The sequence below is a fragment of the Rhinolophus sinicus genome, linkage group LG13, assembly GCF_036562045.2.
Source record: "Rhinolophus sinicus isolate RSC01 linkage group LG13, ASM3656204v1, whole genome shotgun sequence".
Lineage (NCBI taxonomy): Eukaryota > Metazoa > Chordata > Mammalia > Chiroptera > Rhinolophidae > Rhinolophus > Rhinolophus sinicus.
Window position 1 is genome coordinate 16,221,226 of NC_133762.1, and position 23,912 is coordinate 16,245,137.

At 50.3% G+C, this 23,912-nt stretch overlaps 1 protein-coding gene across 35 annotated transcripts in view; it reads right to left on the reverse strand.

Annotated features, from left to right (window-relative positions):
* Positions 1 to 23,912, reverse strand: part of SCAPER (S-phase cyclin A associated protein in the ER) — a 221,071-nt gene that overhangs the window by 22,405 nt on the left and 174,754 nt on the right. For all 35 annotated transcript variants that reach the window (XM_074318185.1, XM_074318193.1, XM_074318192.1 and 32 more), the window contains 3 exons: positions 18,637 to 18,792; positions 7,235 to 7,472; positions 2,579 to 2,728 (listed from right to left, as the gene is read on the reverse strand). In XM_074318185.1, coding sequence (XP_074174286.1) covers positions 2,579 to 2,728; positions 7,235 to 7,472; positions 18,637 to 18,792 — 544 coding nt within the window. The remainder of the gene's footprint in view (positions 1 to 2,578; positions 2,729 to 7,234; positions 7,473 to 18,636; positions 18,793 to 23,912) is intronic.

Here is a 23,912-nt window from a genome sequence, read left to right on the forward strand (position 1 = left end):
GATTCAGCAACTCATCACACAGAGATGCTTTCAGCAGTTTCAAACCATCCCTAGACAAGGAAGTACTAAAGGCGCTGTGACAATGAATGAAGGAAACCTCATTTGAAATTGAGTCGGGAGGCCTGAAGGGGGAGCTCTTGACCGCTACCACCCAATGTCAATTACAGACACAGACAGGAAGAAGCATCAATCACAGACCTTGCCTTTGGGGCAAGAAGCCTCTCCACTTTGCTGCACCAGCAGGAGGAAGGAAGATTTTCTCCTCACCCAGGAACAAGCCCAGCCAATGAGAGACCACTACACTTAGCCAATGAGAAGCCAGCCCCACCCGGAACTCCCACTGGCCTCCAATGGACTGGGGGTGAAAGCACCCCCTCCCAGCCTCTTCCCTTTTTTCCTATAAAGTAAGGTTCCTCTCCTTTGTTTGTTGGACTTGCCTAGAGTTTCTTTTGCTATAGTAAGCTTATCCCAAATTGCAATTCTCTGCTATTCCTGTGGAAGCCCACTTTGGTGGTAAAGTAATTGGATATGTATTTTCAAGGTCGACAGAACTGTTTGCTGTAGAACTGTACGCAGCAAGGTACTGCACACAGGCAAATCACTCACCTCTTAATCACTCACCTCTGCACAAGTACAGCAGACAGTGGCATGATAATATGGTAAACAACTTCAAACATAAAACAGGAAGCTGTTGTGTACACCACGGGCTGTCTACGTAAGACTTAAACATGGTGTTCACAAAGAAGGATTCTGATGTAAGGTTAAGAGTATGAAGCAGGAAATGAGAGTACGTACAAGATGGTCTCAGCTAAGTAAAAATGTTCACAGAGGGGCGGGGGTGGTCAACATAGGTACAACCTCCTAAGATAATTCTGGACATGTCATATACAGCATGGTGACTAAAAAGAACCACATTCTATTGTACACAAGATAGTAGATCTTACAAGTTCCCATCACAAGAAAACATTTTAACTATGTGAGGTGACAGGTGTGAAATGAAACGTACTGTAGTAACCATTTCACAATGCATACATATAGCAAATCATCATACTGCATACTTAAACTCCTGCAGTGTTTTTGTCAATTATAGCTCAATAAACAAGAACATATTCCTAGAAAAGAGACTGCAAGGGAACCCGCCGAAACGGTCACAGTGGACATCTCAGATGGTGAGATCAGGAATAACTAACCCCATCTTCTTTACACTTGCCTATCTTTTTTCCTGATGAAGAGACACTTTTGTAATCAGGAAAATAAAAACAGACTTTTAAAGGGAAGTAAAATGTTAGCAGATTGAATGGATACACACGAAGAAAAAAAAAGCACACAGATTTCCCTCCACTGTCCTTCCCCAAGCAGCTTGGAAAGGCTCGTGAACCTGCTGGGCCTGGCCCGTCGGAAGAAGCAAGCACCAGGACCTGGGGCGCTGGCTAGGGGTGAGCACGGCAGGAGGTGAGACGGGCTCGTCCTTCCAGCCACAGGGCCTAAGAATGGGGAGCTCTTCCACGTGTGACACGAGGTTTGGGAAAGGTCCACACTGCCTATATTTCAGCCACGCGAGTCCTTCTAGAGGACTGAATCTTCTTACATGAAGTGCATGGAATGCACATTTGCCTCCATCCTCACTCAGGATCAGCACCGGGGCATCAGCCATCACCTGGGAAATACAATGGCCAGCTTGGTGTCCCTTTGAGTACAGACAGCTGAAATTTTTGAGCGCCTGGGCCTGCCTATTTGTCCTGTCCTCCTTCTCGTCATCAGGTGGGCAGTTTCAGCTCTAATGTGCAGCTTCTCACCCTGTCCTCGGCTCTGCCACCACACACAACCTCCCTGTCTGGTCTAATGTGCTGCCGGCTCATGGACCTAGTAAGCACACCTGTGAGAGCGTTGCCTAGAATTCAAACCAGGAAGCTCAGAGTGAGGGTTAACTGTTGTTCAAAGGCCTTAGATAAATGAGATTGTCAGGAAGTACTATCTGATACGTTCATTACACCATAACTCTGGTTTTTAAAAATAAAGTCAAATAAGGTGCTTTATTATTTTTTTCACAAAATGTGTAACACAGATATTCCAACTTCCTTAAGCAGCAGAAGCCTATTTACAAATAAAATCTTGCTCAGAACCCAACTAATCAAAAGAATCGAAAGCAAAACCACGCTAGGTGAGTCAAGGCCTTGTGAGGGCCCCTCCAGCACCAGCTGGCAGCCATGCACACCCAGGCAGAGGCCGAGGGCAGCACCCGACCCTAGTACTATCTACAAAGTGACCCAAGTGCAAAGATGCAATCTATGCCAGCAACACCCAAAGCACACGAATGGAGCAGCAGGATGCACGTGGGAAGGAAGCAGATGCTTCTGTGCACCTAAGAAGGCTATCTTATGAAAAACACTTCCAGGTCACAGCTCGAAGGGGAGGGCCTAGGGCCAAGCCAGTGCTGATCACGCCTCTGGGGACAGGGAGTCACAGGTACACCCTGGAGACGTACTGGGCCGCATGCAGGACACATGGGTTCCAGCAGGCTAGTCTGCCTTGTGTTTCTCAACACCGCCCCCTCTCAGGAACGTTCCGGGCAGCTTACCTGGTTATCCGGGTGGCAGACAGTGAAGTAGCCCACACAGATGATGACCTCGTGAAGGAGGCTTTCACAGGAGACGTGGCTGCAGTGGCTCAGCAGGGAGCTGGCGATGTGTCGGAATGCCAGGGACAAGCCCTCTGCCCCTACAATGGACTGGCAAAGACAAGGGCGGTCAGAACCCCAGCCAAGCACAGAGCAAGACCCTGCCTGTGCGCTTCCTGCCACGGTGCCGGAAAGCACGTGCAGCCCCACAGCTTCACCCTCTGCAGTTTGGTTCAGGGACTCCTGCGCTAACAAGTGCCATAACAAAGGCATTGTTTAGCCTGCAGGGGGACCAAAAAGAAAGCACAGCGGACCAAACGCCTGCACTACACAGATCAACACAGTGACAGCATGGGCATGTCTTCCATTTTTAGGAAGTCATTTTTCCTCATTGTCCAAAAAGTATCACTGGAAAAAAACTGGAAAAATACCAAAACACTAAAATTGACCTGTAAATCTACCATTTAGCTAACTTCCAATACTTTCCTTTTTCCTGAAGGAGAAAATATTTTCTTGTTCACAGGGATAAAAATACAATTCCAATTATTTACTACGTTCAAATAGGAAAGAAGTAACAACTAGTTGTTATTCAGATAAACAGCTCTATAACCTCAAGGCTCCCAAAAGAATATATGAAAACCTAACGACCCAAACATGTATGTATGTTAAACATAAACATGTATGTTAAAGACAAAATGCTATATATAGATGATGCATTACAGAAATGTACACTTGAAACATATAATTTTATCACCAACCCCCTAAAACAAACCATGAAGCCCTCCCCCCAACTATGAGGCTTCTGGGGTCCCTTCTGCAGACAGGCACGGGACTTTCGGTGGTGGTCAACACGGGAGGAGAGACCCGTCTGTCTGTACAGCCCGAAGCTTCTATTTAATAAACATGTCAGACAGACAGAGCGACAGGAGGGCAAAGGGGAGAGGCGAGCCCACCCTGGCAGGAAGCCTCACTGCCGGCCTGTGGGAAAGGCCCCTTTCAAATGCATCCCTGGATCTGGAGTCTTGGCCAGAACCGGTCACGCGCGACAGCTTGTAGGTTGCAGTGGATTCAAGCCACCCAACAGCAAGCAAACCAGCTGCTTTGGTGGGCGCCGATAAAGCAAAATTGCTGCTCAGTTCCAGGTCCCTGGCTCAGTTTCACTGCCTGAGACAAAATGTTTTCCCAGCCCCAGAGACTTCAGCAGGGCCCTGCTCCTTTAAATCAAGTGACACCTTCTCAGCTCAGCCCTTATTTAATTAGCTGCGTCCAGCATGCTGTGACCCAGTGCCCTCTGTTTAACCTTCACTGATAGGAGCAGGTCAAGGGGCATGTAAGTTTGAATATAAAAATTAAACCAATTTTTCAAAGAAACTATATTCCCTTTTAGCCAGAATTAATTGCCAAGTCAGTGCAGTGATTTGTTTCTCGGGACACCTTCCATTGTAAAAGCTGTCAGAGTTTGCAATATACAATGTCCAGGATGTCAGGGCCACCAGGGCCAGCATGAATCCAGCTAAATCAGACTGTTAAAGGGACAATGCTCTGACGGCCCTGTTAGTACACAACGGGATGGACCAGCTAGGCAGATATTCCAATGGGAGCCTTGGTCACCACCACCCGACCAGCGCTCCCACACAAGTACACAGGCCTATGGCCTCTCAGGCAGGGACAGGGCGCGGCACTCAACACCTGCCAGACAGCTCGGGGAGACCCCTCATTTTCAGAAGCGGAGGCAGTCCACTTTTCACAAGGGCCTACTATGTGCTAGCTAGTAGCGTGCCTGCACGTGATGTCAAGTAATCCCCAGACTGTGAGTTAGGTGTCTTTCAGCTCTATTTTATAGATGAGAATCTGAGTCTGCAGGGTTCAAAGGACTAGTCTGAGGTCGTCTGACTCGGCAGTACGACGGCCAGGCTCAGGTCCGTCTGAGTCCAGATGCAGAGGTGCGGTGAGGACGCCACCGTGACGGCTCTGCATTCATGAGGCACTGAGACCCACACTTCAGCGGGTAGGACTATGGATCTCACTTCAGCGTTCCTCTTCCGCTCCTTGGAGCCTCCCAGGGAATTCGTTGATTGTCTCCCAGATTCTTCTGAGGTCAGACCCATGCTATACCGAAAGTCTCTTTTCCTGTCCTTTGTAAACGGTTCCTAAAAATCTCACATTTGATGAGTGGTTTTGATGAACTAGAACATGGGTTGTCTCTAGCCATCTTTCTTCCAAAGTCACCAGGCACTTTACAGTGCAAATACTGTGTATTTGAGCTGTGTGTTCCTGAGCGTTACCTGCTTGGTCAGATGTCCACCATCAAGAGTGATGCTGGCGTGGACAGATGTTTTACTTTCGCTTGTTAAACAGAGTGCGGTGGTTCAAAAGAAGTGCCTCTAAACCCCTGCCAGTCCCCCATCGACAGGTGGATCTGTCTGCTCCCCTTGGATCTGACGTAACCAACAGAGCACGGCTGACGTGTCAGAACATGCCCACTGAGGCTTGTGTGACTCTCTTGGAACACTGGTTTTCTGGAAGCTTCCTCTTAGGACCTCCCACTCAGAACCCAGACACCACAACATCTTGAGAAGCCACGTCACACAGGGAAGGGAAGGCACATGTTAAAAGGCCTGACGCTACAAACTGTGGGCAGCTGGGTCCCTACCCCTGCTGATGAGGAGCACGAGGAAAACCTGTGCTGGACCTCGGGACGGAAAGGACGGCAGCCTGGAGGGAAGTCCCTGCAGGTTCTCCCGGCCATGTACTGGTGAAGGGGAAAAGGGAACAACATCTGCAGGGAGAATGAGGACACGATGGCAGAGCTGACTAAAATGAAAGAAGATGGGCCAGAAGAGAGACGAAAGAAAGAAAAGAATGAGGAGAAACATGGAGCTGCACGAAGGACAGGACAGGACACGGGGGAACCGTCAGGGACCAGCCAAGAAAGGACATTCCACGTGGGAGGCAGGGCACCGCCTGGGCACTCCTGAGTTACCCTGGCGTTTCTCCTGCTGCTTTTGGCAAAAGTGGCTCAAGTCAGGTACACGTCTTGAGCTGGACATGGGAGCTGGAGATGAGAAGTCTTGCTTTTTATCTTAGTTTGGCCGAAAGGGCTCCAGAAATGAGCTTTTGGTTGTTCTAACATCATTGGCCATTGTGCTTAAAGGCCACCCGGGGAGCAGGGCTGGCTGGAGCTCAGGGGTGCTCCAGTGAGTGTGCGGTGGCGGGGACACAGGGGCCTGGGCTCCCTGACATGCAGGGGAACAGCCGACTCAGGGCACAGGTCAGCTTATGAGCAGCACAGCACAGCAGCTTCACCGGGTCCTTGTCCTCGGACCCATGACACCACAAGCTCAGAGACAGCTTGTAGGTCCTTGCTTCCCATAATCCCTGCTGACAGAAGGAAGTCGCTCTAGTTGGACCCAGATGATGGGCTGCTGGTCCCCATATTCTGAGGATTGTTTCCAGACAGCACTGTGGGCTCGGGCCGCCATCAAACACAGATGTCGTGTGCGGCCCAGACAAGAACCAGCGGCGTCTCCTGTTTCAGGTGTGGCCATGACCTCTCAGAACCTCACACACCGTGCAGTCACCAGTCACCACCGATGGCTGGTCAGTGGCCTTGCGAGCTGAAAAGCATTAGATCCTCAGGAAGATACTTCTGTTGTCATGATGGGTGAACTGATTCAAACAGTGAAAAGGCCCTGAATCCAATGACAACCAAGTCACTGCCTTCCTGCTGTGAAGAGAACGACGGGACAGTCACTGCACACCTGTCATCAGCTACAAACCGGAAGTGCTGCTTCCGTCTCGGGTAGCCAAAGACCACCACCTTCGTACATTTGTTTCTCTATAACCTTTTTCCATCTTAGCAAAGCAATTCACCTGAATTATGGGCTCATCATCTGCCAAGTCTGTTCCTTTTCTAATGAAATCACTTGACAGGTAATAAACTGAAAGAGAAACTCTACTCCTTGGGGCTTGTTCCGTTCCAAAGGCTCAGTGTTTTTGAAAATTAAATTTCCTACGTGAAAAAAACCTGTTAGTAGCAGTCAGTCTGGTGTTTTTTTCTTTCTTTACTAAAAAAATGTATAGGGGTTTCCACATTTAACTATACAGGCACTTTGGGCTGAACATAAATCAGTGAAGTCATCCCGCCAAAATCACATTGATCAAAACAAGTTATCTAATTTTGGTTCTGTTTATACAAGAAGCCATTACTTTCCACAACAAGTAAAGGCTGATGTGATGCTAACGCCTTTCTCTAAAGAAGTCAGGACAGGAGATGCCTGAGTAGTAGAGTGGTACAGGCTTTGGGGCCCAAGAATCACGGGTCCTGGGGTACTGGCTCAGCAACATGTGACCCTGGGCAGATTACTGAACTGCCAGCTTTTCCACCTGTAAAACGGGCGCAGTCACACTCTGCAGGGTAGTCACGAGAATACACGAGGAACACATGCAGGGACATGATTCAGTTCCCAGCAACAGGAGCCTGACAAATGGCGTGTACAGTGACTCCCTTCATCGCAGCTTTGTCCTGAGGCCCAACCCAGAGGCAGAACCTCCCACCATGGCCACAAGAGGACCCGCTCCGGGCTGCTTAACAACACCACTCTGGACGCCTGGTACCTGAAAGGCAGGCAGGTCGAGAGCTGCGAAGCTGTTGAAGAAGCGCAAAGTCTGAATGGCCACTTGGACCGTGCTCTGAGGGTAGCTCTCCTTGAGGCTGGCAGTGCCGGGCTCTGAGATGCTGCCGTGGAAGAGGACGCAGTACAGCATGTGCAGGACTCCGGCGAGGTCTGTGGCCTGAAGAGCCGCTGTCAGGCCCGTGGGATCCTGGCGATTACTGTCAAATATGCTGTATGGCCTGCCAAAGAAACATTCCATGCTTTAAATCGGCTTTAAGGATGTCGGCGTTTTTACAGGTCCAATGGAACCAGACAAGCAGACCGTTTAAAGCAAAACGTGGGAGCTGCACAACAAGGTAACACGGCCCTCCAGGCGTGGATGAAGCCACCCTCCCCTCCGACTGCACGGGCAGCCCTGGTGGCAGCCTCAGTTGGCAGCCAGGGCCACACTGCCCCTTGCAGCCTTGGTAGCCCTACCATTTAGAGTCCAGGTCCGGGCAAAGTGGACCAGGTCCACGAGAGCTGCCGGAAGCAGAGATCAAAAGTGGCACAGCTTTCTTCCTGACAAACAAAGGGATCTTCATGGGGGGTGGGGGCAGCTCCCAGGAGAGCATGCGGCCTTGAGAAGCAAGTGCTGTGCTGCTCTGCTGGGGGCTGGGGGTGGAGGGACATTTCCACCGCGTGGCGCGGGAAGGCACACACAGCTCCATCACCAGGGAGCACTGGTGGGAGGGACTGTGGGGCCGACCCCCAGCACAAGCAGGTGCCGGCCGAGCTCCACGCTACTTACTCCCCAGGGACCCGCTGAGCACAGGGTGGGTGCAGAGGACAAGAAGGCAGCTGATGCCTGAGACCAGCAGCAAAGCCAGGGCTGTGCCCACGCACCTCACTCCTGAGCTCAGGCTGAGCAGAGCACCGCTGACCGAGACACAGCGTTAGCATACATGGTCGCCAAGCATCCGTTCACCGTTTCTTCTAGAAAGCACACCCAGATCGCTCTCTGAGGAATCTCCCCTCTCTTCTCCAAACCCGCAGGTTCCAGGCGGGCCTTCCCTACCCACTCAGCTCAGGGAGAACACCTCAGGGAAGCGGCACGATTCACTTCCCTTGACCATTCAGGGGGTCCAGGGGTGGCACGTGTCATAGTCGAAGCTAATGGGATGGAAGGAGATTCTTCTGTTAAAATACTTGGAAAGAAGCCCTCACTTTTTCTCCACTGGGTTTGAATCTGTGAAAATGTAAGCTCTGCGGCGGCTGTAGCCACTCGGTTTAACCTCTGTACCCATGGTCTGGCCCCTCAGTGCTGTTCCAAGTGGGCCAGTCGCCTTCCGCCATGGGACAGCTTTTTCTCAGGAAATTACGAGTCTCTGCTTAGTGTCTTTCTTTAACCTGGCACGATCTGCAAATACTGAGTGGAAATGTTTATGTTTCTGGCCTGCGACGACACCCTTTCCGATTTGTAACCCGAATGCAGGTCCCCCCTACTTTTTTGTTGTCCCTTTCAGCTGGAATCTGGAATGGGAGAGAAGCATTAAAGATCAATGCTCATCTCATTAACTTGCCCAGAAACACTCAAGAGACACCACTAATTAAATAAGAATTTGGGAAGACCTGGCTGGCAAGTTTCTAGATCTTGTCTAGTTTTCTAATTCAAAACTTGTTTTTCCCAAAGGGATTATTTTATTCACTTTAATTTGCTAGCTGTATAAAAGTCATTTTATTCATAACCACCCGAGCAATTATTTCCTGAATGTGCACTATCTCTGGACTCGCTAAGAATGTCAGAGGACACTGTACACCTTGCCATCTTCTTAAGGAAGCAGCTCACTTGTGAGATACTGTCCCCTGGTGTCTGTGCAGGTGTGCCGAGTGTATTTAGAGCTCCCCACCCCCCACGCCTACTCTGTCACAGTTGGCAGAGAAGGCACTGTTCTCCCTCGTGCACACAGACACGAAGTCACTCAGACCCAGAGCCGTGCAGTGAGAGCCTTAGGTCACGCCATCGTGCTGGTGGAAGGGCGGGCGGAGCGTCTAGGACTTGGGACTCTTTACGGCAGTGCTTTGGCCAAGGACCTGAACGGCCAGGCCAAACAGGAAGGGACCTCATCTTTTCTCCCCAAACCTCTGTTAGGCAAATCTTGGGATGAACTGAACACTTTAAACCAAAGTTCTGAGAGACTGTAATGTAATCTCGTGTCATCGTGGAGAGACACTTCGACTCCTGGGACTCAGTAAAAACAAAAAGTTAGGAAGTAGTATTTATTTGCTTCTAGGCACATCTGAACCCTTACACACTCTGTTAGCTAATGGAAGTTGGCCCTTCCTTCCTTCCACTACAGCTATTAAGAGTGAGGGGTCAGACCCTGACTGGAGACGTGGCTAGAAATTAATGTGTCTGAGTTTATTATATAGGTTCCAAAAAGGGGTCTGTGTTTATTTAGCACTGGCTGCCTTTTAGAAGCAGTGACAAGTCACAAGACATTTCTCCCTAAAGCTGCTTCCCAATAGGCTTTCAGAACCTTGGGGATGAGTGACATCACTGCTGCTGACAACAGTTTTGTTGCTGTGTGGTTCAGGAGGCTGACCCCTTGCTCCCTGTGCTGGTTTTACACTGATTATCAGCACACTCAAAATGCAGATATTCAGGAAATCAGCTGTATCATGTAAACACTTTGGAATACTTCCTCTTTCCAAGCATTTCTTACATGACTGACATGAATTCACTGCTATGACTTCTTCAAAAGAATAAAAAAAGAAGCATCAGAATAGTCCCCCCCCCCATTATTTAGGAAAATACTGATCCCAGATTATAAAGCAGCACATACCAGGACCTTCAGCAATATTCTCCTGATGAAACAAACAAAGATGCTGATTCAGAGAAATCAATGAAATAAGCATTCAAGAACCCAGACGAAGATGGAAACATTTCCAAGTGCATATAACACCGCTTCATGGAAGAGACCATTCATTTTCAAGTGAGCCCCTGGACTACACGGGGTGGGGGTGGGGGCTGTCTGATGCATTTGGCATCCACGGGACTAATGCAGTTTTGAAGGGACTCTAGAGAATGTTTACTTTTGATTTAGTCTGAAATACAGATAATTTGTCCACGAACAGGCCACTGGCTTCTGTTGGTCTTAACTGTCAGTTATAATCACTTTCAGCCTGAATGTTTATAATAAAAAAGTAAAAGGCCTTATTCATATCAGGCATGGGTTATAGTTTTCTTTTAAAAATACATGGAAGATAGGAAAAATCAGATCTGAAATTTTGTATACTATACTCCGAGATCGTCTCAATTTTACCGGATTTTAACGTGTTTTTTGTTTGGTCTCTAGGACTGGGGATCTTAGTGGTATATGCATCTCTGTTCATTACAAGCTAGATTCGATTAGGAAAAGCTACCCAGCCATCAGTACTCCTGCACAGCACCTGAAAACCCTGCTCTGCATTAAAGGAGAGCATAGCTGGGCAGAAAAACGTAGCGATTTGTGTGGACACGTATCAAGTGCCATCCATCCGTTCCACCTTTGGTTGTAAACCACATAGGTCCCAGGCCTTAGCTGGCCCCCAGAACAGCAGTGCCGGTCCCAGACACAGCAACCCCGTTTGCTCCTGGCTTGTTTGCTCTCGTCTCCCTGGGCTCCAGATTTCAGGCTTGGACACTCACTGGGCTCTCCTTCCATGCTGGTGATCTTCTAGACTGCTCTTGTAGCTCCATGGATTTTGGCTGTCTTCACGCCTGTAGACCTGGAGTCCCTGAGGCACCTTGTATGGACGTCCCGTTTTAGCCTCTGGACCCAGACAACCCCCCTCCAAGCTGTGCACAGCGGTGGGAGAAGTGCGCTGAGTCACTGTTTCTCCCAGGGCTGGATGAACTGTACAGCTCAGGAGAAGTGGCCGTCCCTCAGACGCAGCTCAGCGTCGGGCTCGTATGTCCTGGGGTATGTGGGAAGGCTGAGCTGTGTCCACCCATCTCACCAGTCATCAGGCTTTGAGGTGAGCACAGGGGCAGGAAGACTGGCCAGATGCTCTCTATCAGAAAAGCCATGTACCCGGCCTCGGGGAACACTGGCCACTTGGGATGGCACCTGTCCTAGAGAAGGTCACGGTCTGTAGGGGCAGGTGGGTGTGGCGCCAGGTTCGCAGCTGCTGGAATCAATTCCCACCACAATAGTCCTGGAGTGAGAAATCCAAAACAGGTCCCACTGGTCCAAAACCAAGGTGTCACCAGAACTCCTGAACTGGTCTTACAATCAGCTCGGATGGCTAGAATCCTGAGTAAGGCAGTCAGGGGGGATGGCCCACTGTGAATGAAGGCCATGAGCGCAGAGCCTGATGTATTAAACCTAAGTTCCTGGCAGGACTGGGCAACGGGAATTCCAAGAGGAACTGTCTCACCATCAGCATGGTCTGTGTCTCGCTTTACTTGCTTCCGACCTGATTTTTGTTTTTCTATTTCTTTTCTTTTGTTCTAATTTTTCATCTTAAAAAAAAAAATGTCTGTACTTCTGTAAGCCATGTCAAATCTTTGTGGAACATGGTAGGTATAATACCTGTTCATAAAAAATAGTACCTTAGGCAAGAGGTCCTGGGGACGCATGTGTTCGTCCCTGTCTGCCCCTGCCCTGTCCAACCCTGTGAGGGAAGAATTTTCAAACTCACTTGTACACCGTGAGGGGAGCAGGCTTGGAAAAGCTGACGAACCTGCCACTGGTCAGAGCCGGGGGAGCAGGAACTGCACCCAGGTCTGTAACCCTGCCCCCCACCCCAACGCTGCTGTGCTCCCCAGCACAACGGCACACACGGGCTTGCCCTGGCGAACCTGCCCCCGAGGGAGCCCAGCTGCACGCGTACCCTGGACATGACCTGCAGCCCGTGGCCTGGTCAGCCGGACATACACTGACCATCCTCCCTCCATTAGCTCGTCCCGCGGGAGTGCTCGGTCACTGACGGCTGCTCCTAAACTTCGGCCCATGATCTGGCCCTGGACATGCCCTGCTCTGGCCTAGCACGTCGGAGACACACAATGTGAATTACAGCGACCGAGAGGTCATCTTTCTGTCCCTGTAAGCTGACCGAGGCTTTATTACCAACTGGGAGGCACCTTTGGAAGTCTCTATACCAGCATTTGCAAAGTCGCAAACACGGACAGCCCAGAGGCTCCTGTACCGGAATCCCTCTCACTTTCCAGATCTGAGTGGCGTGGACAGAGGCTGCTGTGCCCCCTCGCACAGTGGGCACAGGGCGGCTGGGAGCACTCGAGTGGGATGCCTCGCCCGGGCCCGTAAACGGCTCAGCAGATGTTACTTCCGGTAGCTGCCTCACCCTATTCCACTTACTTCAGCCTCATCTCCCAGACAGACAGCAAGTCTCTTGTCCAAGGCCAGTGGCTAATGACAACAAGAGATTTAGGAGTTACAGAGACGATGCCGAGACAGGGTGACAGCACCGAACAGGGGCCTATAGAGAGGGCAGAATCCTGGGAACACATTTCTGTTCGGGAAAACGCAGCAGGTAGGATTTCCAGACACAACCACAGCGAGGCTCCAGGCCCCATGCACTGCTCTCCAGCCTCTGCACGGCCCACAAAAAGGTGAAGTCTGCTTCTCCTCCCTCTGCAGTGGCCGTGAGGACAGCGGAGTGGAGGTGATGCTGCGTGACGTCTGAGCCAGGTCGTGCAAGGCGCTATGGGCTCCTCCTGGCTCTCAGCTGTCAGGATCCTTCCTGGAACCTGCTGCTATGCAAAGGCCGCATGAGGACGTCCCCAGGTACCAGCCAGCTCGAACCACAGTCCCGTGTGAACAGCACTCAAATGGTTCCAACCTGCAGCCCTCAGATCTTCCAACTGAGGCAGACGCCGTGAACAAGAGAAGCCACGGTCTTTAGCTTCAGGGAAGTCCTCACACAAACGATCGGCAACACTGACAGATTGTTGTTCAGCGTCACTAGATTTGGGGGCAACTTGTTATGCAGCCAGAGCAAGTGGGACAAGGAGCAAAGCAGAGCAGAGCACGGGGTGGGCGGAGACTGCAAGAGGGCGGGGCGTGGCGCAGACGCTCTGCGTGCCGCTGCAACCGCTGCAAGTGGCGTCTCAGGCACTGGAAGTGACCAGCGACAGCAGAGGCTCCCTTGTCAGCAGTGAGCTCCCTGTCAGTGCAGATGTTCAAAGACAGTCTGGACGAGGTTACTGAAGAGATTCAAACCTGAATGGTGATTTGATGGCTCCTCCCCGGCGACGAACGCGACAGCAGATGAGATCTGGGGTACGAGGAAGAGAGATGGATGAGCCAGAGATGACGGCATCTGGAGGCTGGTCCCACACACAGAGAGAGGCTGTGAGAGGATCCGAAAACCACTCCTTTTCCCTTCCGTGTGCCGCTAGCCCCGGTGACTGGTAATGGTGCCTTCTCCTAGCCACCTCCTCTTGTAACACAGTCTTCAACGATACCGGAAGAAGGCTCTCAGCACGTCCGTATCCCAATCAAAGGCTTCGCACCACGTCTCAGCAAACGATGTTACGTAGTCCCCACGTGATTTTCTTATTCGAATCTCCTAACAGTCTGGGATGAACCAGACACCACATCTGACATCTCAGAACACAGCTGAAGTAAGTACCCCACCCATTCTCCGTATTCTTCTGCTTCGTGTCTTTGTGCTTTTTTTTCTTGACCTTGTCCTCAACTCTAAAAGTCCCAACCCTCTCTACCTTCCAAGGACCAGGTTAAGTTCCAGCTGCAATAGAAAACAGCTAATACCTTCGGCTAAGACACATCTATCCTCTGAAGCCCACGGTGGTGACGTAATGACGTGGCCAGGCAGAGTGCCAGCTGCTTCCCATGGGCGTCCACCGCCTGCAGCGGTCTGGCACACGTGTGGGTATCTGTGCACATGTCCTTCCCATGCTCACCAGGCCCTCGAGGACAGGACACAGTCTGAGTCATCCGTGCTTTGTCCCAAGCCCAGTGTGGGGCCTGACACAGAGTAAGTACCACATACACACTTGTGTCATGAGTGACTACTTCCGGCAGGCAAGCAGAGTTTCCCTCTGCTTGAACAAACGGTGCTCGGCACCCTTAAGCACTCGCGCGGCACTCCGGTACGTGCACATAAGTAATGACAGATCATTCTTAGCTTCTCGTGACAGAGCTTCCCTGGGACCTTCGCTAGAGCCCACTTTCTTGGTGCAGCGTATGGGTCCGCAAAGGAAAACCACAAATGCAGTGCAGTGAAACTCCCCTTTGTGTGGGCAGACATGCCCCAGACCCAGAACAGTCTTCAGCAACGAATCAGAATCAGTCAGTTTCACAAGCTCCTTTTTCTGCTGGGAACTTCTCCTGTGGATCCACTGCTTCTGGGCCCTTGGCAAAGAGCCGGGGGGAGCTATGAGCCCAGGAAATGAGTGCTGATTGAGTGCTGGCTGCAATTTATAATCACTCATTCTTGTTTGGAGCCTCTCAGTGCCACCAAGGAGCCAGCATCTGGGGGGGCCTGGTGAGCCTCAGCCAATTAACGGTGGTGGGAGCCCTGAGATTGGAAAATTATCCTTTTCTCTTCTTGCAGGACCAAGAACGGAAAACTGGTAACAGGAAAGGTCAAACAGGCACTTTTGAAAGTCCTGTTACAGATTGCTCAATCCTGTTTAAGTGATTAAGCATTATGGTTTGTGGACAATTCCCATATTAAAATTCTGGAGTACCCTTACCATAAAATCAATCCTTTTATGAGAAGATCACAATTTTAATTTTTACTTAAAGAAATGCAAGTTCATTGTTTAATACCAAGCTGGGTAAAACAAAATTCAATCAGTGTTTTTCTGCCCCACACTGAAGTGAAATTAGGAGCATCCATTCTGACACCCACACTGTCTTCCAGGAGATCCGGGCGCACACTGGAGATTCAGGGCAGAACAGGGAGCAGGCAGGCAGGCCTGCTGCATCCTCAGGGCCACGGCCGGGCCACCAGGGCACCGCAGGCAGGCGGGCGGGCGGGACGACACAGGCAGTGTTTACTCAGAGCCCTGCACTGCCACTTAGGGGATTTAATTCTCTAAGGGGGGCTCTGGGCTCTTCTCTGTCTCTAGTCCTGCTGGTCACAACAAGCCTTTGAGGACAGCCTGCTTGGACAGAGCTCTGGCTGGCTTGTCCCAAACAGGCACAGTGTCCATCACTCCAGTGTCACAGCAGCCACTGGCCGTGGCTGTGGCCTTGTGCAGAAACCATGTAACACACTAACCGAGTCTTTCAGCCACTGTAGTCCACAGCTCAGAAATAGAATTTCCAGAGAACGGGAAGTACTATGAAGTGCTCTGTAAATATTAGAGGTGAGCCAGTCTGCGGAGGTAAAAGCCACGCCCTGTGCTCTGTGGTGGGCAGTGAATGCTGGGGAGCCAGAAGGATGACAGAAGGAAGACCAGCAATCACTCCATTCCTCTCATCGCGTGTCAGAAACGTGGCTTATCCTGACCACTACGAATTTCCCAGGAAAATAAGCCAGGAATCTGCCTGCAGCATTTTCTAGCATAATCTGCTTTTGTATTAGAAACTGGCTGAGTACCTGAGGTTGGAGATGGAAATTATGTTGGGATTCTTAAAAACCACCACGAGTTCACCGTTGACTTAAAGGCCAGCTGTATCCACGCACAGGAGCAATTACACTGCTCCCTTTGCACACATGACTGTACACAGACTTTGGTCTCCTGGGTAATGCTTTGGCACGTCTAGGCACAAACGCCTATTTCCTCAGCGGAAAACTGCTTACGTTCCCTATGCCACGCACCACTCTAAAACTTCAAGTCAGAGACGCGGGAGTCATTCCAGATTCCTCCTTCCTTTCACCTCAGCAGCTCTAGGTCCCTGCCCTCCATTTGCTCTCCCTGCAGCGCACGTGCTCCTCTCTCTTCCCAGTGTCCCCACAGGCCATTCTTCCTGCTTCATGTAACAGCCTCCACTGTCCCTTGTGGCCCCAGCTCAGGGGCTGCATTTACTGCATGCTTTACAGGGGGTGACCGCTTATCCGGTCACTCCCCCTGAAACAATTTCCGGGGCTTCCACAGCTCTAGCTGCGTGTCCCTTTCTGCCTCCCAGGAGCTTGCACTTAGGGCCTCATGGAACATGCCGCCTCATGCCGCCCCTCGCACGACCCTACTGTGCAGCCACATCAAACTGCAGCAGACAGTGGCTTGGACGTCCCCATCCCCTGGTCTGGGTTGGCCGCAAAGCAGACACTGCTACGGGGAAATGGGTGCAAGTGGTTTATTTGTGAGGAAGTGGAGAAGGGGCATAGTTTAGGAGAGAAGCCAATCAAGGATGGGGTAGTGACCAGGACAGCATGGGGGCCCATCCCCGAGAACACACCTCAGGACTGCCCCACTGAGGGTTCGCGGAGCCGAGGGTCACTGCTAGAAGTGGCAATGCCCCTGATTCTAGCAAACAGCTTTGGGTCCAGAAAGAGCCCTCAGGCAGAGAAATCCAAGAGGCCACAGGCACCGGGAAAGAGCATGCATGATGCTCCCTTTCTCCAGCGACTTCTCTGTCACTTGCCCGCCCAGCTCCTGGCAGAGTCAGCCTGTGGAACCTTCCCTGCCATCTCTATGCATTTTCTCCGCTGCAACCGTTACGTGGTGGCAGTGAGAGTACCAACCAGACTCAGAGCCACCCCAGACTCGGCCTCCCCGAGGGCAGTGTCTTTGGTGCTGGCTTGCCTTGGTGTCTGGCACAGGGCACACGCTTGTTCAACGCACTGAACAAGGGTGTACTGTGAGTTCAAGAGGACCCTTTTTCCGTAGATGTAACTGAGAAAGTCTTCAAGGAAAGGAAAGCTACGCCCCACCTTTTAAATAATATAAAGTCAATTATGTAGGACGGAGACAGCTTGGGGCCTAAGTCAAGCTAGTTTGGCTGAGGTGCTTTCCCTATGAAAACGAGTGGTGACGAACGACCCTTCCACTTCTTCCTAAGCGACTGAATCTGTGTGTAGGTGACAGGTGAGGCCCACGAAGTGTATACCACATACAGAAATGCTGATGTGTGTGACACTTACCTGGATCTGAGGAAAGAGTACAGGTGACAAAGACGTGCCATGCTGGCAGGTTTCAAATGCCGTGAACACAAAGGAGCCAGTGTCAGAGGGGTGTCCTGGGCGAAGGGACTTGCACAGGAGCCAGCCGGGCACCACAGCAGCCTCCCAGCTGGCGGGTGACAACACCCCGAGGCTGCCAGCCTCTGCACTGTGCCACTACTGGTCACAGACCCACCAGCGAGCACTTCCCAAGTGCGCATCGCCTCACGGGAAGGGAGGTTCTGCCTACATTTCCAGAAGGTAGCAGACCAACTGGAACACTGAGCACAGGCCACGCTTGGCCTGCCCGATGCTCAGTGTCAGTCGTCCAGGAAACGGGCCAGTGTCTGAGACAGGAAGTGCACCTGCGCCTGGGCGTCACGCTCCCTGCCCTCAAGGGCACTGGGTACAGTCGCTGCTGTTCTGTGGGTGGGTGATGCTTCCTTAAGCAGGTGGGCTTTACAGGTTTCCAGTAATTTCTTTTAGTCTTCACAGATCCCTAACAGAGTAAGGTGCATGCAGTGCCACTGAGAACGTCATTGTGAGAAAATGGTTTCATGGAACACCCTTTCAACATTGCCAGAAATCACAGCTCGGGGTGGTGTGGGGGGGATGGCCTGTTCCTGTCACAACCGCAGTCACAATTGCAATGGTTCTTACTTGGTGACAGGGCTAACTCTGCACCTCCTGGAGAACGATTCTTTTGAGGACAGTCCACGAGGGGGGCGGGTCCCAAGTGCCAAGCAGGCTAGCAGCAGTCCCTGGCACACTGGCCACAGTCATGGCCATGGGTCATGTGTGTGTTCAGGGACCCATCGCTGTTGGACGGCCTCCTTCCCCGGTTCAGGGAGATACCGCCAAAAAAGGGACAAAGCAGAAATAAACAAACCTCGGCGGCTGTCCCTGAAAGCACGTGCATGTGGCCGGGCAGTGGAGGCGGTGCTGTGGTGTGCTGAGGGCCTGGCCTGATTTGATCTAGGCTCTGCTACTGACTCGCTGACGCAAAGAGAATCACTTGATCCCTTTGGATCTCAGTGGAAGCGGGATAGGTGACCTCTAAGGTCTCTTCTAGCAAAGCCAGTTAAGTTTATGACTCCAACAAGAAAAAGAGACCCTACAGGAGATTGTAGCCAGGGAAAATGAGGAATATAAGACAAATCTCAATATGGGAAACCAATAAGGACAGGAGTGGGAGGGAGGGAGGGAGGGAGGGAGGGAGAGAGAGAGAGAGAGAGAGGCCAAGACGATCACCTGCATCCCCATGAAACGACCCCAAGAAGGGCAATACTTGAGAGGTGTTTGAAGCCTCGCGTGCAAACAGCCATCAGGAAGACGCTCACTCACCTCCTGGTGACAGCGAAGCACAGCGTGCAGGCTCCCTGTAAGAGGCCAGCGGCGTGCTGCAGGAGCGCGGCCGTCCTGGGGCTCTCATCTACGGGGCCTTGCACCGACAGGAAGCAGCCGCACAGCTTGTCGACAAGACCCGAGCTCACCACGTAACTGGAAGTGGGAGAAACACGTGTTAGCCATCTGCACAGGTGGGCAGTGTCCACCTCCAAAGCGAGTCTCCCCACACACAGGCTCCGCTCCCAAAGGCAAGCTGCCCAGGTCTGAGTGACACGCCTCCAGGAAGTTTCCTTACAACGTAGTCCTGAAAGGTCAGCTACCTCTACAGGTGCTACTTCTCTCTTTGGCTTATTCTGACGCTAACTTTTAAGAAAGACAAATGAAAATGAGTACCTGAGCGTTCTTACTGGTCTGAAGAGTCTGACAATGTTGAAATGATTCCTAACGACCGCTCTACTCTTGAGAAGCTTCTCAGACCACTAGGGAGCCCAACTCAGAACTCAGGGACTCGGAGGACAGGAGGACACAGCCCACACTGTCCTATCAGAACTTACACCTCCAATGCCAACTGCAGGTTCTCTATTCTCAAAACCCACCACTATTAAGAATATAACCCAGTGAGAACCTAACTGTCTCGTGTTAGGAAAAGTTCCAGCCCTGAGATTTGACAATAACATTTAAGAAGCCTCTTTCATCTTTTCAGTCCATTAGACACATTTCCAGAGTTGTTTATTAAACGGGACCAACCACAGTATCGCCTTCATGAGTCCACAGTCACTGAAAATATGTTAAGACTACGAATCAGCCTTGCTGACTCAGTGCGCCGCACCCCACGGGCCAGCAGGACAGGGTGTCATCCCATTGGCGGCTCTGCCACTCACAAGGTGACCTTCACCAGTGAGCGCAGGGCAATGCCTCTGCTCAGGTGCACTCAGCCCCACTCTGCTCATTTCCCAGCACATGTGGAGTGGGAGGCGGGTGAATCTGAGGGACTGCTCATGTTTGGAACCTCTCTGGAGGTACATGATACCGCCCCTCCCCTCTGCATCAGGAAGTGTATCCCCCACTACTGAGCAGCTGGCACGTGGGGAGCAGTGACTACCGGCCCCTCTGTTATAATGAGGAGAACCAACCACTGACACACCCACTGAGGACCTTACTGTCATCTGACCTTGACGAACGGCTCTCATATCTGCACAGAACTTCCCGATTGGGAAGTGTCTTGACATGAATCATCCCAAGACATATCCTGTGGTCACACAGCAGCCTAGCCGTTTGTCCCCCCCAACCTTTCCCTAAGGAAAGAAGAAGTTGTGGGACTGTGCCTCTCTGGGGTTGAGTTTATAGTAGCCTGAGTCTCTCCATCTGGTCTTCAAGAGAAGGGTCTGCGGTCAATGACGAGTAAGATTCCTCTCGGGAGGGACAACTCACACCAGACGGGACAGTAGCGACCCCAGTGAGCTGTTATAAGAAATAATAGGAGGGAGCCTTGCCCCTCCTTCCTCCTGTTCTTGTGGGAAGCTGCTGCTTGCCTCTGCTACTCCCTCTCACCTTATTGTGAGAGAGGCCCATTAGAGGATAAGATCTAGCTCTTTCTGCTCAGCTCATGGGACAGTTTCACCGCGAGAGGCTCTCTCCCCCAGGGTGGTGCGAACCGCACCTTAGTCATCTTGGGATGACATGCTTCAGCTGCTTTGGGATAAATAATTGGGTACTGAAATCATTTTTTTGAAATGGTATAAGAGTTTCACAGACCCTGCCTCTGATCATGTGATGTTCATTGTTTGTAATCAATAAATACTGTCAGTGACCCGATTTGGGGCTCCAGTCTCTTGAGGCTGCGAATCCCTTGGTCCTCTGTGATTTCACTGTATATGAGTCTCTGTCTCTTTATTATAGTTTAACCCTCGCCGCCTCCCTCGCCTCCCCACGGCTTGTGTTGTGCAGATCGCAACACTATCCCCACAATTCCCCGAGTGAGCAGCGACAGCTGTCTACCTAGCATGTTCTTGTCCTCCTTCCACGTGGAGTCCTAGTGGCTTGTCAAACAATGTGTCCTCTGTGGAGCACGAGTGAGTCTGCTCCCGGACAGTCAAAGTGTGCATCACTGTGGCCATGATGGCAAGTGCCAGGATGTGTACACAACATAAGGAGGACCGCGCAGCATCTCTGGAAACTCAACAGATGACCATGGAAGGATCTCTCCCCACTGGGGATGTCTAAACTCAAAGATGTGGGTCTGGGGTTTGCTGGTAGCCAGCTGACCTGGTACTGGAGAACACAGGCTTCCGGAAGGAAGCCACGCGGAGGCAAGTATGCTGAGAGAAGACAGAGTCCACAGAGCATACATGGAGCCTTAGAGCTGCAGATTCAGTGCTATCACTTATGGGAAAACGCCAATGGCCTCTTGTACAGAAACAGAAGGAACTACAACTGCCAAATAGCTAACGCAGTCCTGCCAAGGAAGGACCAAGCTGGTAGGGTCACACCTTCTGATTTCAAACTACATCATAGAGCCATGATAATGCAAACAGTGTGGTCCAGCAGAGAAACAGACACATGGGACATCAGACCGTGATGGAGTGAGACGGCCCCGTTGTATCTCCCCTGAAATTTACAACTAGTAGGTCATCTGTAAGCCAACAAAGATTCCTCTAACCAACACCTAGGACGCCTGAGGGACACACACAGACTGGTACATCTACAGGCAGGTATATGAAACGTGCAGGGGAGCCGGAGACGGTGGGCGGGGAGGGGAAGGACAGGGAACATGCACACGGCCCTGATTCCCTGGCTGAGCCAGCAGCCCAGTAAACAAGGCAGCGATGGAGGAGTGGGGAGCAGCCACCACGCCAGGGCCTGGGGAGGGTAAGAGGGGCGGCAGCAGCATGGGTGCCCGAGAATCTGGCTTCTCAGCCTCAGCACAGTGGTGCCAGTGGCCACAGAGAACCAGGCAGCAGTGTGGAAGGCTTGCAAAGCCAGATCTCCCTCCATCCGCCATGGTGGTGGCACAGAGACCCAAACAACCTAGACACAGCGCAAGCACCCACCACTCTGGTCACCCAGGTCCCATAACCACAGTGAGCCCCCCACCGTGACTCCGGAGGTACAAGTAGAACAGGTAAGAGAAAACCAAAACTTACACTACAGCACCATCTACTGGAAGATCAAAGAAAGACCCTTAATTATCAACCTGCACTGGAATTGGCTAAGATCAAAACGGCACCGAAATAAGGAAGGTGCTCATTACTGTGAGTGTGCCCAGAGGACAAGCCATCCAGCAGCACGGACACCCAAGTAACAGTAACACAGAAAGAAAATGACACTTCTCCAGATGCCAAACTCAAGGTCATAGAAGATTGTGATCTAAATGACTGAGAAATGAATACCGCAGGCATAGAGAAACTCAGCAAGCCACAAGAAGACTCTAACAGGCAGTTCAATGAGCGCCAGAAAAAAACAAACAGAAAGAGAACTTTACCAAAGAGATTGAAAATATAAAAAAAAAACACCCAGGAATTTTGGGGCCTAAGAATAAATGAGATGAACAATGAATTAGAAAGCACTGGAAATAGCGCAAAACACATGGAGAAGTTAGAAATCTAGCAATGATTCCTGTGGAATAAGAGCAATAACTAAGATTATTAAAAAAAGCAAAAGATCTCTACGAGAACTATCTGCCTTCATTAGAAAGACCAACCTAAGGATAACGGGTATCCCAAAGAAAGAGAGAGGGGACCAGAGAGCATATTTAAAGAATTAATAGATGAGAACTTCCCAAACTTGGGGAAGGAGCTGGACATACAAGAAGCTAATAGAACAATTAATTATCTCAACACAAAAAACCTTCTACAAGACACATTATATTGAAACTGTCAAAAGTTAATAATTCTCAAGGCAGCCATGGGGTTGGGGAGGGGGAGGAAGATAGTAGCTTACATAGGAAACCCATCAGGCTCTCATCAGCTGCCTCAGCAGAAACTCTATAGGCAGAAGAGAGTGCAATGACAAATAGTGAAAGACAGGAATCACCAGGCAAGAATAATTTATCCAGCAAAGTTATCCTTCAGATATGAAAGAGAAATAAACGCTCTCTCAGGCAAACAAAAGCTAAGGGAATTTACCACAACACCTACATTGTAAGAAATGTTGAAAGGAGCTCTTCTGCCAGAAAGGAAAAGTCAAAAGTACAGAAAAGTTTGACCAAGTGATGAATAGACAGACAGGATCAGAAAATTGTAACTCTGTTACAGAATAGTGTTAAACAGTTAATTATAACATAAAGGTTAAAGGGAAAAGCTGTTACAAATAGCTGCAGCTACTTCAATTTGGTAATGAACACACAACATGAAAACCGATTAATTTGTGACAACAAAAACATAAAAGGGGAGGAAGAAAAGGAGGAAACTTGTATAGGCAAATGAAGAGAAGATGCTATCGGAAGAAAAAGGACTACTTTCTAAGGCATTTAAAGGAATCTCATGGTCACCACAAAGCAGACATCTAGGACAGAAACTCAAAAAATAAAAAAGAGAACATGAAGAAAGTCATCATAAAAAACCACCATACTAAAATATAAATCAGAAACACAAGAAAAAAAAGCAATGGAGACACAGCGACCAGAAAACAAAAGACAAAATGGCTGTAGTAAGTCCTCATATATCAATAATCACGATAAATGTAAATGGGCTGAACTCACCACTCAAAAGGCACAGAGTCCTGGATAGGTTAAAATACAAGACTTGACTATATGCTGACTTCAAGCGACTCATCTCAGCTCCAAAGACAAACACGGGCTCTAAGTGAAGGTGTGGAAGATGATACTCCAAGCAAATGGTATCAAGGGAAAGGCGGGTGTAGTCATACTTATCTCAGACAAAATGGACTTCAAGCCAACACAGGTGAAAAGAGACAAAGACTGACATTACAAAGGAGACAATCCTAAGGAAGACTTAACGTTAATATATATGCTCCCAGCTTAGAAGTACCAAAATATATAAAATCATTATTAACAGTCCTAAAGGGAGAAATTGATATTACCACAGTAATAGGAGGGAGACTTTGGCGCCCCACTTACACCAACAGATAGATCACTCAGACTGAAAGGCAAGAGGGAAACATCGGCCTAAATGACTCATTAGATTAGACAGACTTAATAGATATTTACAAAACTTTCCAACCCAAAGTGACAGAATACACATATTTCTCAAGTGCATATGTAACACTCTCAAGGACAGACCATGTGTTGGGACACAAAACAAGTCTCAATAAAT